Source organism: Mytilus galloprovincialis, chromosome 6, assembly GCF_965363235.1.
Source record: "Mytilus galloprovincialis chromosome 6, xbMytGall1.hap1.1, whole genome shotgun sequence".
Classification (NCBI taxonomy): domain Eukaryota; kingdom Metazoa; phylum Mollusca; class Bivalvia; order Mytilida; family Mytilidae; genus Mytilus; species Mytilus galloprovincialis.
Genome location: NC_134843.1, coordinates 67872557 through 67891985, shown reverse-complemented (window position 1 = coordinate 67891985; position 19429 = coordinate 67872557). Strand labels below are relative to the sequence as shown.

At 31.4% G+C, this 19429-nt stretch overlaps 1 protein-coding gene across 1 annotated transcript in view; it reads left to right on the top strand.

Moving 5' to 3' along the window:
- LOC143080161 (uncharacterized) overlaps positions 1-19429 on the top strand; it is a 32562-nt gene that overhangs the window by 3270 nt on the left and 9863 nt on the right. The window contains exons 2-4 of the mRNA XM_076255886.1: positions 8461-8544; positions 15314-15619; positions 16142-16196. Coding sequence (XP_076112001.1) covers positions 8478-8544; positions 15314-15619; positions 16142-16196 — 428 coding nt within the window. The 5' untranslated portion in view covers positions 8461-8477. The remainder of the gene's footprint in view (positions 1-8460; positions 8545-15313; positions 15620-16141; positions 16197-19429) is intronic.

Sequence of the window (19429 nt, the reverse complement as noted above, 5' to 3'; positions counted from 1 at the left end):
GACTGTGTATGTAGATTCTTAACTTTTGGTCCCGTTTTCAAATTGGTCTACATTAAGGTCCAAAGGGTCCAAAATTAAACTTAGTTTGATTTTGACAAAAAATGAATCAGTTAGGTTCTTTGATATGCTGAATCTAAAAATGTACTTAGATTCTTGATTATTGGCCCAGTTTTCAAGTTGGTCCAAATCGGGGTCCAACATTAAACTTTGTTTGATTTCATCAAAAATTGAATAAATGGGGTTCTTTGATATACCAAATCTAACTGTGTATGTAGATTCTTCTTTTTTGGTCCTGTTTTCAAATTGGTCTACACTAAAGTCCAAAGGGTCCAAAATTAAACTTAGTCTGATTTTAACAAAATTTGAAATCTTGGGGTTCTTTGATATGCTGAATCCAAAAATGTACTTAGATTTTTTATTATGGGCCCAGTTTTCAAGTTGGTCCAAATCAGGATCTAAAATTATTATATTAAGTATTGTGCAATAGCAAGTCTTTTCAATTGCACAGTATTGCGCAATGACAAGAAATATCTAATTGCACAATATTGTGAAATAGCAAATTTTTTTTTAATTAGAGTTATCTTTCTTTGTCCAGAATAGTAAGCAAGAAATATCTAATTGCAAAATATTGTGCAATAGCAAGATTTTTTTTTAATTGGAGTTATCTTTCTTTGTCCAGAATCAACTTAAATCTTTGTTATATACAATATACAAATACAATGTATATTCACTTTTTACTACCAACTGATAAATTAAAATAATCTTTACCATTCAGTGATAACAAGCAGTTTTTTTACATCTTAATATTTTATGATGTATTTAAATGAGTAGTTATTGTTGCAAACTCCATTAGAAATTTTAATTGAGATTAGTTTTGGAATAAGGGAAAGGGGGATGTGATTAAAAAAATTGGGTTCAATTTTTCTCATTTGAAATTTCATAAATAAAAAAGAAAATTTCTTCAAACATTTTTTTGAGAGGATTAATATTCAACAGCATAGTGAATTGCTCTAAGAGAAAACAAAAATTTTAAGTTCATTAGAACACATTCATTCTGTGTCAGAAACCTATGCTGTGTCAACTATTTAATCACAATCCAAATTTAGAGCTGAATCCAGCTTGAATGTTGTGTCCATACTTGCCCCAACCGTTCAGGGTTCAACCTCTGCTGTCGTATAAAGCTACGCCCTGCGGAGCATCTGGTTCAATATTGATGCATAAATGGCATCCTGACTTTCTATCTGACAGGTTTTCATGTGTCAATATTTGTGTATCTATGCCTTTATCTAGTTTTTATACAACCGCTAAAATGGAAATTTTTTGGTCGTATATTGGTATCACATTGGCGTCGTCGTCGTCGTCATCGTCCGAAGACATTTGGTTTTTCGCACTCTAACTTAAGTACAATGTAAATAGAAATCTATGAAGTTTAAACACAAGGTTTATGACCATAAAAAGGATTCTTAGGTTGGGATTGATTTTGGGAGTTTTGGTCCCAACAGTTTAGGAATTAGGGGCCAAAAAGGGCCCAAATAAGCATTTTCTTGGTTTTCGCACCATAACTTTAGTTAAGTAAATAGAAATCTATGGAAATTTGACACGAGGTTTATGACCACAAAAGGAAGGTTTGGATTGATTTTGGGAGTTGAGGTCCCAACAGTTTAGGAATTATGGGCCAAAAAGGGGCCCAAATAAGCAGCTTTCTTGGTCTTCACACCATAACTTTAGTATAATTGTAAATAGAAATCTATGAAATTTAAATACAAGGTTTATGACCATAAAAGGAAGGTTGGGATTGATTTTGGGAGTTTTGGTCCCAACAGTTTAGGAATAAGGGGCCCAAAGGGTCCAAAAGTAATCTTTGTTTGATTTCATCAAAAATTAAATTATTGGGGTTCTTTAACAAAAAATTAATTCTTGGGGTTCTTTGATATGCTGAATCTAAACATGTACTTAGATGTTTGATTATTGGCCCAGTTTTCAAGTTGGTCCAAATCGGGGTCCAAAATTAAACTTTGTTTGATTTCAACAAAAATTGAATTCTTGGGGTTCTTTGATATGCTGAATCTAAACATGTACTTAGATTTTTTATTATGGGCCCAGTTTTCAAGTTGGTCCAAATTAAACTTTGTTTGATTTCAACAAAAATTGAATCAATGGGGTTCTTTGATATGCTGAATCTAAACATGTACTTAGATTTTTTATTATTGGCCCAGTTTTCAAGTTGGTCCAAATCGGGGTCCAAAATTAAACTTTGTTTGATATCAACAAAAATTGAATCCTTTGGGTTCTTTGATATGCTGAATCTAAACATGTATTTAGATTTTTGATTATAGGCCCAGTTTTCAAGTTGGTCCAAATTGGGGTCCAAAATTAGACTTTGTTTGATTTCAACAAAAATTGTATATTATGGGGTTCTTTGATATATGCTTAATCTAACCATGTATTTAGATTTTTTAGAGTATAGAATTGATAAAAAAAGACACAAATTTTCATTTCTTATAGCCTCAATATGCATTTTTATGCCCCACCTACGATAGTAGAGGGGCATTATGTTTTCTGGTCTGTGCGTCTGTTCGTCCGTTCGTCCGTCTGTCAGTTCGTTCGTCCGTCTGTCAACTATCAAGTTTTTGGTCAAGGTAGTTTTTGATGAAGTTGAAGTCCAATGGACTTCAAACTTAGTATACATGTTCCCTATGATATGATCTTTTTAATTTTAATGCCAAATTAGAGGGTTTACCCCAATTTCACGGTCCACTGAACATAGAAAATGATAGTGAGAGTGGGGCATTCGTGTACTGGGGACACATTCTTGTTTAATGTAAATATGTGGCATGGCCTAAATTGACCCTAAATTTTTTCCAGTCTTACTTGGCCTAAGACCCTTTTAAACTTAATATGATATGTTATTTGTATCTTTTATTTCCATTTAAAGTACATTCAATACATATGTAAGGATTATTTATAACCATAAAGCTTCACAAATTTAAAATTGCTGGAAAATATTACATCTTCATGTAAGGCCAGCCCCTTCATTGAAAAACCTAAATTTTTAGGCGCAGGCTCATATAAATTTGACTTTTAAATAATTATGGTAAGTCTGATAAATCAAATGAGTACTCTATTGCTTTTAGTACATGATTTATTATATATTTAGGCATTTAAAAAGTATTTTTTTGCAATATTTTAATTTTTAAAGCCCCAAATGTTGATAGTTGAAATTTTTCAATTTTAACGTCAAAATTTAACACGCAAAGATGAGTATAGAATTTAACATATTGTCTATAATATATATCCTATTGTTATGATACTTTGTAAGCAGTGTTATAATTTATCAATCTTTGGTCATCCCAAGTTTTTTAAGATTGGTCAACTCTTTCTATCCTATTAGGTCCGAGACCACAATTGTCGTCCCTTTATTTTCGTTGTTCACGAATATAGTCCCTAAGTGTTGACAGTTGGTTACTTGCCATTAATTTTTATACCCCTTCCAAATTTATTTTTCCATGTTTAATACCTCAAATTGCAAGTAGGGGGTGAAATTACACTGTAAAAAAGTTTGGGTCCAGCTGAAAAAGGTTAAAAATTAGCTCTTCGGAAGCTGTCAAAAGATTTCAAGACGCCCTAAACAATAAATTGTCCTTATTTTGAGTTAGAGCCAATGAAGTCTTCTATAATTTTGATATAATTTGTCCCAAAAGTAATACAACACACTGTAAAAATTTCATTGAGAAAGCGCTGGTGGGATTTAAAAAAATTTCTAAAAGAAATGCACTACGAAATAATGGTGGTCTCGGACCATAATTTAGCAATATTTCTTTTTAGTTGAAATAATTTTTTGAGATTGAACTCTGTTTCGTCCAATCTGTGCCAGTTTTCAGACTATTTGAAAGGCTTTTTCTATCACTGATGGTTTGATTTTACAAATAAGTATTCATATAATTTTTTTAAAGTTTATTGATAAGACCATTGTACCTCGGATTGATCATTCTAAACTATTAAGGTGTTTTTGATTTGGGTGAAAACTTTTGTCCATAAAAAATGATCCCTGTTTATAGTCCATCCCCCCTTTTCCCCTGTGTCTATTCTTTTGTGTGTAGTTTTTTAATCTACGTGTTGTTTTGATTCAGCAGACCTTTTTGGAATGAACATTTCCTGGCATCATTTTTACTGCCTTGACAGAATAGTGTGTATTCATATGAAAGAAGCCATGTTGCAGAAATGTCTAAATGACGCCATTGGACATAATGGCTAGACAAAGGAAATGGTTTCTGAAAAAAATTGTAAGGTCATGATGTTTGTGAAAACACCCGACTCACTTAGCCAGTTGTATGAACTTATAGTTTGTATCTTTTGAATATGTTAATTTTGTATTATAAATGCACATTTTCTATTAATATTACATATTTCACATAAAGATGGGAAAAAAATAACGTTTGGACATAGTGGCTAGACATGCAATTTATTTAAATACTGCTTAATGAAAAAGATTTTTTTCACATTTGAAACTTTGAAAATCCTTATCTTTTTTCAGAACTTTCTATTGGATATAGTTTTAATATGATTTGATTATATTATAGTGATAATAATCAAGTTCGAATTTGTTTAACTTTCCTCATAACACATAAAGACAGGTTTCTCTGCTGAATACTTTGTTGAGGACTTGCTTCAAATTTCAGCTAACGCCTAAAAACGGGTATGATGTTAGAATATTAATCTAGTAGTAAGTTGATGGACTAAATTTCGCAGATGACATGTGCAAAATTACAACAGAACATAGGAAAATGCATTTTATTCAATTTGAAAATGTTACGCCGGACATGCATTTATTAGCTTAAAAGTAAGAGTTGTGTGATCAATAAAATAGATATATGGTGCAAAAATTTATAGAATTAACTTAAAATAAGAAAACATGTCAAGGCCTTTCTGTAGATATATGCATGTTGGTGGATTTATTTAGTATTGGTGAATGGTTGCTGTTTTAAAATCATATTATAACGTAATTCTAGTCTGAACGCATTACCGTGCGTAACGTCTGTAGTCTGTGTTAATTAGCAATCCATCGACATTAATAACATTCAACTACAAATGTACGTTGGTCCTCTCAAATGGCCATGATGGCAATCAAATGCTGTATGCTATGTAAATAAAGTAATCAAGTGCCGTAGACTGTGTCAGAGAGCAATCTAGCGCCGTAGGCTGTGGCTTACATCACTCTTACGAGGTAGTCTGTGTAAATTAGCAATCCATTGACATTAATAACATTCAACTAAAAATGTACGTTGGTTGTGTCAGATGGCAATAAAACGTTTTATCATATACTTAGCATTTATATGATAGCTTTTGCATATATGTGTAATGAGCGGAAGTACACAAGCCATAATTTCCCACCCGGGCTGATAACCCATATCATGTGCATCTCATGCACAAAACCCATAATAGTGCCTCTCGTGCAAGTTACTTCTGGTGTTTCCGGTATCGGTTTACTTTTCCATTGTGACGTCAGATGTTTTTTATGACGACGTCAAAATTTACGGGAACTTTTATGGGGATAGTTTAGAACTTGCTAACAAATGCCATTGACAATTATGAATCATTTTAAAGTACAACAAACATGGATTAATAAAGTAATGATCATAAAACTTTTCCAAATTTTCAATGTTTCAAAATGCCTCTAAAGGAAATGTTACCATACATATATAAGGAGGTAGTGATGCTGTTGTTGGACAATTATAGTATATTTGATTCATAATTGATTTTCTTTATAAAGTTTTTGACTGTTTTGGTTATTGCATTTGTTTATTTGCCTTACATAAAATTATTGTCGGAAGTATATGATAAAGTGATTAATACATGGCCTTTTCCATATCTGTAAGCCTGAGTATCATCCCTCGACCCATATCAGCATCTCGAGTCCGTCTAGGGCTGATATGGGGGTCTCGGGATGATACCCAAGCTGATATGGAAAAGGCCATGGTATTAATCTCTATGTATGCTATGTCAATAAAGTAATCTAGCACCATAGACTGTGTCAGAGAGCAATCTAGCACCGTAGGCAGTGTATAAGTGCAATCTCAGTTAGGGTTCAAGTTAGGGTTTGTGTTAGGGTTTAACATTATCTTTTACCATATATTTTTCAAATACGTAGGCTGTGTCAAATGGTAATCTAATGCCATAGGCTATGTCAAAGATAAATCTAGCGCCGTAGGCTGTGTCAAATGGCAATCTAATGCTGTAGACTATGTCAAACAGTAATGTTGCGCCGTAGGCTTTGCCAAAGATCAATCTAGCGCCGTAGGCAGTTTATAAGACCAATCTTAGTTAGGGTTCATTTTGAAAATAAACCTCAGATAAAAAAAAAATTGTGCTCTGAACAATGCTGAAATACCCAAGACATATGTTTATGACATAGAAAATGTTTTACTGCAATAAAATGTAGGAGAAATTACCTACAACTGTCAAATTCATGGGAATTTTTTTTTCAACCTATTTTCGTATGTATACAACTAGATGTGACGTACAATGTACCATGATTTGGTGGTATTACACCTCAAGGTATATTTTTAGTCCTTAAATATATGACTGTATTTCCTTTTCATTATTCTGTGTAAATTTACGATAGTAGAGGGGCATTATGTTTTCTGGTCTGTGCATCCGTTCGTTCTTCCGTCTGTGCGTCCATTCGCTTCAGGTTAAAGTTTTTGGTCAAGGTAGTTTTTGATGAAGTTGAAGTCCAATCAACTTCAAACTTTAGTACACATGTTCCCTATGATATGATTTTTCTAATTTTAATGCCAAATTATAGTTTTGACCCCAATTTCATGGTCCACTGAACATAGAAAATGATAGTGCAAAATTCAGGTTAAAGTTTTTGGTCAAGGTAGTTTTTGATGAAGTTAAAGTTACATCAACTTGAAACTTAGTACACATGTTCCATATGATATGATATTTCTAATTTTTATTCCAAATTAAAGTTTTTACCCAATTTCACGGTCCACTGAACAGAAAATGATAGTGCGAGTGGGGCATCCGTGTACTATGGACACATTCTTGTTTTTTTGAAAAGTTTTAATTAAAGTCATAATAAACTGATCGATTTATCTATTGCAGATTTCATATAGTTTCAGACATGATTTCAGGGTTGAAAATACCCAGACATGACACATATATGCACTGTATACATGCATCATTTGCATAGTGCAAGTAATTATTTTTATGGAATAAGGAATGACATGGTGATAAAACTAATGGTTAAAAGTCTTTCTTTTTGCATAATATTGGCTTGCATTGTACACTCACAGTTGTATCATATTGTATAGAAATTTAGAAAAGGCTGACCAAAGCTGTGATTTCAGCTAATAAACATGTTCATAATATAACATTGGAGGGGTACTAGCTGTTAAATTCATGGTCACCGAATTCTAATATTTGATTTATAACAATGTAAAACATTTATTCAAACTATAAAAGTCTAAAATAAACAGTTTACAGAGCATGGGGTCGGTAATATGTAGGTTCGTTTCGTGTGTATTTTAGTCCAGACGCCATCTAATTAACTATCCAATAATCGATTTGACCTCAGATGACCATATAAGCGATGTAAATTTAACATAAATAAAGATATGAATAGATTAAGTCAACATGTGCAATTGGATTTTTATATGTCTGTTTCATTTTATTTGACAAAATTGAACCATTTTGGCTGTTAAAAGCGAATTATTATTTCACTATTTCACTTTCATTATTGATTGAACTAGAAAAATCTTACTTTAGATTTTTTATATATCTCGTAGCTACATGAGCTACTGCCCCTTTAAATAAACCATCTTTGTTAGTTATGTATTCACCACAGCCTTATTCTTAGGCAGATTGGCTTTTAAATAGATTGGATGAAAAACATCCCCATGCACAATTCATTCCAAGGTTCTTTGGGACATTACTAAATCTAATCAAAAATGTATTAAGTATAATGTGGAGAAGCTCAAACAATTACATCTCAAAGATCAATTCCAAATCGAGCTCAGAAACAAATCTAATGCTTTGTTTATATATACATTGGAAATGAGCTTTTGGTAGGATTAATTTATTTATAATTCTCCCCTTTTGAAAGTATTCAATGTGTAGAAAACAGAAAAGTACAACTATCAATAAAAAGATATTTGGATATACACAAATAAGACAGCAACCCAATAATACACCAAAATTAAAAGTCCATAAGAATATATTTTGTACCATAAAATCTTATTGGCTTGCATACAACTACATATAGTATGCATGTATAAATGTTCATCAGATAAATGAAAAACAAGATCATCTTGAACTTTTATAAATATAATGTAATGCCTTTGTTATTCTAATCTAGGAATTCATTGTTTTAAGTCTATGACAATTTTTAAAATTGAGCTCTTGAAACAAGATTGTAAAATTTATAATCTAAATAACTTTTTTTTTATTTTTCAGAATTTGAAAAATTAAGAATGATAGTAAACATATTATGGGTATCAGTTTGGATGGTTTTCATGCTATTTCTGTCAGAAGCTAAAGGTAAGTTTCACAAGTATACTAATGTACCATTGTTAACATGTATGACAAAAACAGTTGATTTTTATACCCTGTTGAACAAAGTGCATTAGGGTATAAATGTTTGTAACCCCTCAATCAGTCTGTCAGTCGATTTTTGTCATCCCAACTCCTCTGGATCTAAATATTTCTGTTGTTGATTTGAAAATTGCTCTATTTTTTATTTCCTTTAATTAATTGAGTTTTTTTTATATATTAGATTATCATGATTATCTATGATTGATTATCAATGCATTGAGAGAAAAACAATATTGTTAAAAAAGATTTAATGTCTTAAAATTTGTGTACAAACAAATCGAATGATTGACAGATGTTAAGTTTTATCAATTGGGTAGAAATGAAAAATTTTGCACAATGGTTGTCACCATTATTTATAATTCCCTTTTAGTGGTGATAGAAAGAGGGAGATCATTGAAAGGCTGTATGAATGACACAAAAATAGTCATGATTTGCAAAATGTAAAATTTCTCCATGATGAGAGAGATTATAGTTTAACATTTCTCCGAAATGAATATTGCCCAATATCATATCTTGGCATGCTTTATATATATATATATATACATGGAGTTTCAATAACAATTCAAAATTGAATGTTTTTATTTTGATAATCATGATAATGATCAATTCATTGTTACTTTGTTCCAAATGAGATTTAAAGTAAGACTTAGTTTTGAATTAATATCCAATTCTTGCTTTCAAAATGATATTATGAGCTGATTATTGAATAGGTTTAGCAATTTTATGTGTGTACTCTTCCATGTCTAACTTATTTCATGTAATTTATATTGATCAGGCCAAATAAAAATATATGTGTGGTTCCAGTAAACCTACCGTCCCTACTTTTTCGGCTTAAAAATAGCCTACCCTAAAGATTTTATTGTCATTTTTCATTAAGCACTGTTAAAGTCAGAATGTTGCTCCCATAGACTCAATGTAAAAAAAAAAACATAAAATAAAAAAAAAATCCCTACCTACCTACCCTAACTTTTTTTCAGATGTAACTGGAACCACACATACTTTTTTATTTAGCCTCACTGCATTTTAAGCACTCTGACATCAAAATTTCTTGTCAACTTTTAATTAAAGGCTCATATCAGTAAGGTCTTGGAAGAGTGCAGACTACATGTAACTGTTTTTACTTTATCACATGTTTTCTCTTTCGAAATAAAAATATATTGAACTAAACATTGTTAGTGATATCATGCAGGGCTCACAGTACTTCAGAATCATAGGGAGAAGGGACTTCTCTTTTTGAAACTTGAAGGAGAAGTGCTTTTTTTATACGACCGCAAAAAAAAATATTTTGGGATCGTATAATGGTAAGATGTTGTCGTCTGCGTCATCTGCCTCGTCGTCGTCCAAAGACACATTGGTTTCTGGACAATAACTTTAGTTTCAGTTAAAAGATCTTTATGAATTTTTTTCAAAAGGTTCAATACCGCAAAAGGAAGCCTAGGGAATGATTGCCCCAAACGTTTAGGAATTAGTGGCCCAAAAGGGGGCCAAAACAAGCATTTTTCTAGTTTCAGGATAATAATTTGTGTATAAATATTTCTATTGCTCTGAAATTGTATCTAATTGTTAAATACCACAAGTAGAAGGTTGAGATTCTTTAAAGGGGTTATGGGGCAAAAAATTTAGGAATTAAGAGCCAAAAAGGGGCCCAAAATCAGCATTTTTCTAGTTTCCAGACAATGAGTATGACTGGTGTGTAAGGGTATGGATATCTCTGAAATTGTACCACAATATTCCGTATAACAAAGGGAAGAATGGGATTGAGTTTGGGGTTAATTGCCCCAAACATGTAGGAATTAGGGGCCAAAAAAGGGTAAAAAAGAAGCATTTTTCTAGTTCCAGACAATAACTTTTGTTTAACATGTTTAAGTGTATGGATCTAGCTGAAATTGTACTACAAGGTTCCATACTACAAAGGAAAGGCTGGAATTGAGTTTTGGGGTTATTGGTCCAAAGAGGGGTTTCAATAAGTTTGGGGGGGGGGGTGTTTGTTTACAATTTTTTAAGGGGATGCATATATTTTTTTTCTTCAAATTTCAAATTTTTGAAAAGTTTTAAAGATGAAATCTTCAATTTCACACTAACAGTAACAAGCAATAGATTTGCAATATTTTTTACCACATTTATTTTGTGTCAGAAACCTTTATTATGTCAAAAATTTGACCACAATCCAAAATCAGACAGTTTCAAGCTTGAATGTTGTGTCCATACTTGCCCAACTGTTCAGGGTTCGACCTCTGCGGTCGTATAAAGCTGCGCCCTGCGTAGAATCTGGTTATCACAGCGCTAAGAATGTTGGTTTTTTTTTTCAAAAATAAAAAGAGCCATATGCATTTTATTTTTTCATGATTCAATCATGTCTAATTTCTTATTTGTTAAAGGGTTAGGTTTTGTAGATTTGTGTATTATATTCCCTTTGGAAAGATTTCCCTTGCAAGAATCTATTGGGATATCCTAGGATATCCCAAGAACTTCCTGGGATTTCCTGAGATATTTTCTTGGGATATCCCAGGACTTCCTGAAATGAAATTTCAAGACTTTTCAGGAATTTTAGGGAGAGTATTGGAACAGGACTTCCTGGGATATCCCAGGAAATCCTGATCCTAAAAACATAGGACCAGTTGGGACATTTCAGGACTTTTCAGGACTAGTAAACCTGAAATATCTCAGGATTGTCCTGAGAAGTCCCAGGGTTTCAGGACTTTTCAGGACTAGTAAACCTGAAATATCCCAGGATTGTCCTGAGAAGTCCCAGGTTTAAAAAACTTTTCAGGACTTGCTTACATGTAAATTATTTTAATATTGTCCTGTGAACTCTTGGGATGTCCTGGGATATTTCAAGACATACCAAAAAATCAACAACAAAAAAAGCCATGGGGATAACATGGACTCTTATCCTTTTAATCTATGAAAAGACAGTATTCATTCTTCCAACTTTTTTCTTCACAGCACATTTGATGGCATTTTTAAAATCAAATTACTTGAAAACAAATTTATTTAGTACAGTCACTGTTTTGTTCATTGTTATCATCTTCTATTCTCTCAAATTTTCCAAAAAGCCGTCTTGTCTTGACTAGTTTAAGCTGGTCACATAAATGTATCTTGGCCCTCACTATAGTTTTTTTTTTATAAATCAGAGCTGCTGGTCTTTAACAGTAAATCTGAAACAAAAAAAAAGTTTTGGATCTAAAGTTTGATAAAAAAAATTAAATACCAAATCTCATGCATTAGTATGTCAGATTTGTTTAAGTCAACATGCTTTTTTCTTTATTTAAATGAGTACATACATGTATATATTTTGTGTATAAATGTACCCTGCCATTAAGGACATTTGATTCATTCATATATCATAGACTTTAAAATATCTCCTGACAATTATTTTTAGCATTTTTTCCCCCTACTCAATCATTTATTTAAAATTTGTAAAATTAAACATGTACTAGTATTCCAGAAGTATGTATCTTAATGAATTAAGCAACTTATTTCAGAGATATTGCAGCAAACTGTTTGTGGTATATATCTTAATGTGAGTTTTCTCACTGTTCTATGTTTAAGTTTTTTATATTATTATTAAAAGCATACCTATACAATTTAAATATTTTTTCATTATAAGTAATAACAATGTATTGCTAATTCCTTATGATTGTGATGAAAGTAATTCTTATGTAAACATTCTATAACTGTTTTCTTTACTCTTATTGTAACATGCACATATTCAAAATGGTGGAATCTAATGTATTTGTACTTACCAAAAGATATTATCCAAAATGCATGAAATCATCAAATTAATGCTCCTTAAAATCAAAGTCATGTCACCAGAAGAAAACATCTGCACTATTAATATTATGTTAAAATATAGAACTGTTGGAACTTAGTTAATTTCATTTATCTGCATTCACTTTGTGTTTAGGATATATTAGACATCTTTGCTTGTTGTCCAAGTTCAAATTCTAATTGTGTCAGGGGTTATTTAAGGAGTTAAATTTCTATTTTCTTTGAAAGGTTCCCTGGTTGAATAAATTAAATTTATCTTGAATATTTGATATATATATTATAATAAAAAAATATCCATTTATTGTTTATTTACCATCTTAATGTTTAAAGTTATAATAGTAATTGCAGAAAATGTATAATTTAGCCATATGTGATCCCCTGCATTTGGCCTCACACTTCCTGTCCAGTGTCTACACTAAAATAAGTATTAACCATTAGTATTAAAATAAGTATTAAAATAAGTATTAAGGGTATCCACACGTCTCAATCTTCAAAATCGCGGTTATCTAAAAATACTACCATCGCTAACATTTTTAACAATAAAAAACGTGGTTACCCTTCTATCGATAAGTGTCATGCCAAAAAATTACTTACATGTCCCCGTCTTTCAACCAACAATACGGTAAGGTCCACGTTTAATGGTCGCACATTTTCTTTAAATTTTGAAATGAGTTACAATTTATGACAAAAATAAGCAAAGACCCATCGAAACAACATCTGATAAACAAATTTAATAATACTTTTAGATATTTGGATGATATTTTGGCTCTCAATAATGACGACTTCAGTATGTATATTAATGAAATTTATCCTGTTGAACTTACTTTAAATAAAGCTAATACTAACAATGACCACTGCCCTTTTCTCGATCTTGATATCTATATCACTAATGGAAAGCTGAATACTAAAATTTATGATAAAAGGGATGATTTTTCATTTCCTATCGTTAATTATCCGTTTTTAGATGGTGACGTTCCCTTGTCACCATCTTACGGTGTTTATATATCTCAACTTGTACGATTCGCTCGTGTATGTAACAATGTTTTAGATTTTAACGAGAGAAATTTATGTATTACTGAAAAATTATTACACCAGGGTTTTCGATATCACAAACTAGTCAAAACATTTACTAAATTTTATCATCGGTATAAAGACATTATTCGTAAATATAGCTCAACATGCAGACTTTTAATACGTTCAGGTATTTCACATCCAATTTTTTATGGTAATATTCTTTATAAAGCACAAAGGCGTCAGTATTCACCTCAGAAACTAACAAAACCTTTAAATAGACTTATTAAGAAGGGATATAATTACGATACTGTTGTCAAGTCATTAAAGATTGCATATTTTGGCGTTAATATTGAATCATTGATAAGGTCTTTGCATTGGAACTAAACACATTTATTCTAAAAACAGTTGTTGGCATGACACGGGTTATGTTCTTCTCATATATGTTATGATGGTATGATACTAAACCCCTAACGGGAAGGATTGTGCCTGATGTTCATATGATGAAATCATAATCTTTCAGTCAGTTTAGTTGAAGTCTGGAGCTGGCATGTCAGTTAACTGCTAGTAGTCTGTTGTTATTTATGTATTATTGTCATTTTGTTTATTTTCTTTGGTTACATCTTCTGACATCAGACTCGGATTTCTCTTGAACTGAATTTTAATGTGCGTATTGTTATGCGTTTACTTTACTACATTGGTTAGAGGTATAGGGGGAGGGTTGAGATCTCACAAACATGTTTAACCCCGCCGCATTTTTGCGCCTGTCCCAAGTCAGGAGCCTCTGGCCTTTGTTAGTCTTGTATTATTTTAATTTTAGTTTCTTGTGTACAATTTGGAAATTAGTATGGCGTTCATTATCACTGGACTAGTATATATTTGTTTAGGGGCCAGCTGAAGGACGCCTCCGGGTGCGGGAATTTCTCGCTACATTGAAGACCTGTTGGTGACCCTCTGCTGTTGTTTTTTATTTGGGCGGGTTGTTGTCTCTTTGACACATTCCCCATTTCCATTCTCAATTTTATTAACCAGATGGCACATTTATACATTTCATTCACTCTGGCTCACATTTCAAAGATAAAGAATTAAAGCATGAAAATTATTTGTGTGTTCATTTAGATACTTGCAATTTTATAATTTAACCTGTTTACATTTAATCTATTATCTTGGGTATTACATCTATGGTTGTATGATCATGTCTTTAATATTGGGCTTTGAAAATAAATAATGTTTAATTAAAAAAAATCATGTTGTGTTGTTCATGTTGTTACTCAAATTTTGGCTTGGGGCATGTGACATGATTTGTGATATGTGAGTTTTGCATTTTCCAAAATTGCGTTCTAACATTTTTCATCAATATGATCATATACAAGTTGAACTGTGCACAAACAATTCTTGGAACTTAAATTTTAAATGGAATTGTAAATATACTTAAGTGGAATTCAAATTGCAAAAAAAGACTAAGTTTTGAAAAGAAACACATATCTTTAAAGTCTTGAAATATCCCAGTAATTCCTGTTAATAATCTAAAGTCCTAAGAGTTCTTGAAAAATCAGGATAAACTTGTGTTCATCAAATATTGTAAGTCCTGAAATATCCCTGAAATTCCTGAAACAAATTTAAAGTCTTGGAAATTCCTGAAATATCAGGACAACAGATTTCAGGACTTCATGGGACTTCCTGGGACACTTGAAATTTCAGGATTTACAAAATTACCAGTACTGGGATTTTTCAGGATATCCCAGGACTTCCTGGGATATCCTGAAAGACAAGATTTTTTCAGGACACCATTTTGCAGGGGTAAATATGTGCAACATTAATTGGGTTAGGGATTAATATAAGTTGCAATAACTTTGTTCCCAATCCACTATATACAAATATGTTTAAACTAATTAATTGGGAACATTAAAATGATGTTCTTTTATAATTTTAGTTACATGGAATGTAGTGAAACAAATAGCATATGGTGAAAATTTAGAATTGTTTTGTATATCTGACGATTATAACATGTCATCACCAAAGAGTAAAAGATGGTATAGGGGACCTGAAGAGAAATTGCTTACATTCAATAATGGATCAGAAGATATTACAAAGTACAATGCCTCTGTAGAAAGAAATGGATTCAAGTTGATTTTCAAAAACCTGACAGAAAATGATATGAATGAAACATATCGGTGTGCATATGGTTTTACAAAGTCTGAGAATTTACCTCTGCTGGCTAAAGATGTTTACAAAAAAAGTATGTACTAATATTAATCTTTTGTTAACATCAATAGATTAAGATTTGAAGGACAATTAAGCAAAATATATGTATCAATTTACCTTCAGAAACTGACAATGGCATTGCAAAAAACAAAATAAAGTAAAAAGACTAACAATTGTCATCAAAATTCTACATTGAAATTGAAGAATGAACAACATTTACTTCATCAAGTTTTCAGGTGATCCAGACAGGTAAGAAATTCTGATCCACCTGGTATGTTATGCTCAAAGATGGTTTATGAGATGAGCATTGCATGATATACAAGAAATCTATGCAGTATTTTTTGTCTAAACTTTTACTTTTGTCTCTCTTAACATATTATATATATGTATGTATGCATATTTTCTTTAATACCAATAACTAACTTTATACAAATTCTTTAATCCTCTGTCTTTTCCTTTTCTTTTATTAAAGTCATGCTCATATATCATGTATATAGAAACTATGACAATGTAACTTTTAACATTATACGTGTAAGTTTATAACATTTATTTTCAGATTTACCTGCACGTAAAGGGGAGCTTGAAGAAAGTAATAGTAACATTGCTGTTATGTAAGATTTTTATATTGAACTAGGAATTATTTGGATTTGGAATAATTTTGAATTCTGGAAAATTGATGAGAAATTTATGATGAAAACTAACAAAACTAAATAGGGGAATTGTAAGTTCATACGGAAATGATAGTGAAAGTAAAATTACCCTATTTATTTGGGTTAGTTTTCATCATACCTTTCTGATCAATTTTCCAGAATTCAAAATTAATCCAGATTCAAATAATAATCTTGTCATTAAGATATCTATTGAATATTATTTTATGTAAGTGAACAAAAATTATTTCTATAGATAGACTTTACAGTGACATTGAAACAAGAAAATGGAGTACATGTATTGACATATATAGTATTAGCTAGAGAGGGTATTATTCTGCAATCAGCTTGTGTGAACATTACTTTGTTTCTGTACCATTCTATTGTAAGCAATGATTCAATATGTAATGTTGGTGACCTTTTGAATAACAAATCATCTCCCACGGATGCACGTCAAAGCCATATTCAGTTATACTGGGCAGAAACTTCCTGTCTTACTTTACTTTGCATTATAACAACAGCAAAACAAAATGAACAGAAAGCTGCATATCATGCATTCTGTTGGTACTCTTTGCTATATTTTTGCTAGTTCTAGTATGAACTTTTTAAAACTGTTTCTAGAAAACTATTATTGTCTTGAGATCATATACTGTAAATTTATTTTTATACGACCGCAAAAATTTTAATTTTTCGTCGTATATTGCTATCACGTTGGCGTCGTCGTCCTGCGTAGTCGTCCGAATACTTTTAGTTTTCGCACTCTAACTTTAGTAAAAATGAATAGAAATCAATGAAATTTTAACACAAGGTTTATGACCACAAAAAGAAGGTTGGGATTGATTTTGGGAGTTTTGGTCCCAACATTTTAGGAATTAGGGGCCAAAAAGGGCCCAAATAAGCATTTTCTTGGTTTTCGCACTATAACTTTAGTTTAAGTGAATAGAAATCTATGAAATTTTGACACAAGGTTTATGACCATAAAGGGAAGGTTGGGTTTGATTTTGGGAGTTTTGGTCCCAACAGTTTAGGAATAAGGGGCCCAAAGGGTCCAAAATTGAACTTTGTTTGATTTCATCAAAAATTGAATAATTGGGGTTCTTTGATATGCCGAATCTAACTGTGTATGTAGATTCTTAAATTTGGGTCCCGTTTTCAAATTGGTCTACATTAAGGTCCAAAGGGTCCAAAATTAAACTTAGTTTGATTTTAACAAAAATTGAATCCTTGAGGTTCTTTGATATGCTGAATCTAAAAATGTACTCAGATTTTTTATTATTGGCCCAGTTTTCAAGTTGGTCCGAATTGGGGTCCAAAATTAAACTTTGTTTGATTTCATCAAAAATTGAATAATTGGGGTTCTTTGATATGCCAAATCTAACTGTGTATGTAGATTCTTAATTTTTGGTCCCGTTATCAAATTGGTCTACATTAAAGTCCAAAGGGTCCTTAATTAAACTAAGTTTGATTTTAACAAAAATTGAATTCTTGGGCTTTTTTGATATGCTGAATCTAAACATGTACTTAGATTTTTGATTATGGGCCCAGTTTTCAAGTTGGTTCAAATCAGGATCCAAAATTATTATATTAAGTTTTGTGCAATAGCAAGAAATTTTCAATTGCACAGTATTCACCAATAGCAAGAAATCTTCAATTGCACAGTATTGTGCAATAGCAAGAAATTTTCAATTGCACAGTATTGCGCAATAGCAAGAAATCTTCAATTGCACAGTATTTTGCAATAGCAAATATTTTCAATTACTCAGTATTGCACAATAGCAAGAAATATCTAATTGCAATTTCAATTGGAGTTATCTTATTTTGTCCAGAATAGTAGTTGAATCAACTTTAATCTTTGTTTTATACAAAACAGATATATAATTAATATTTCAATTGGAGTTATCTTTCTTTATCCAGAATAGTAGTTGAATCAACTTAAATCATTGTTTTATACAATATACAATGTATATTCACTTTTTCTACCAACTGATAAATTAAAACAATCTTTACCATTCAGTGATAACAAGCACTTTATTTTACATTTTAATATTTTATGATGTATTTAAATGAGTAGTTATTGTTGCAAACTCCATTAGAAATTTGAATTGAGATCAGTTTTGGAAAAAGGGAAAGGGGGATGTGAAAACAATTGGGGGTGGGGGGTTAAATTTTTCTCATTTCAGATTTCATAAATAAAAAGAAAATTTCTTCAAACATTTTTTTGAGAGGATTAATATTCATCAGCATAAAGGCAAAAAAAATATTTTAAGTTCATTAGACCACATTCATTCTGTGTCAGAAACCTATGCTGTGTCAACTATTTAATCACAATCCAAATTTAGAGCTGAATCCAGCTTGAATGTTGTGTCCATACTTGCCCCAATCGTTCAGGGTTCAACCTCTGCGGTCGTATAAAGCTGTGCCCTGCGGAGCATCTGGTTAGAAGTTACAATTTATTAAATAAATATCAATTTTAACCATGACTGTATGTCATTTTATATTTTAATATTTTATGATGAATTTAAATGAGTAAGCATTGAGTAGTTATTGTTGCAAACTCCATTAGAAATTTGAATTGAGATTATATTTGAAATAAGGGAAAGGGGTAGGTGAATAAAAAATAAGAGGGGGGGGGGGGTTACAATTTTTCTCATTTCACATTTCAGAAATTAAAAAGAAAATTTCTTCAAATATTTATTTTCAGGTGGTTAATATTCAACAGCATAGTGTATTGCTCAAAATCAACACAAAAAAATGTTAAGTTTATTAGACTTGCATTCATTCTGTGTCAGATACCTATGCTGTGTCAACTATTTAATCACAATCCAAATTCAGAGCTATATCAAGCTAGAATGTAGTGTCCATACTTGCCCAAACTGTTCAGGGTTCGACCTCAGCGGTTGTATAAAGCTGTGCCCTGCGGAGCATCTGGTTAAAAAAGCAACAACCTAAAGATACTAGTAGGCTTAAAATATGGGATGTCCTTAACTTGTTTTAGACTAAGGTATCATTTTTTTTAAATGAATATAAACAGCTAAAATCTGCTGGAAAAGAAGAGGAGATAATTTCAAAAGAGACATGCATATGGCCATGATGGTGTCATAATTTTTTATTTTTTTCTTCTTTTTTGTTTCAAACAGATGCAATTAACAAAATCCTGCCACAATCTGATTTACACAGAACTGCACATATACAAAACA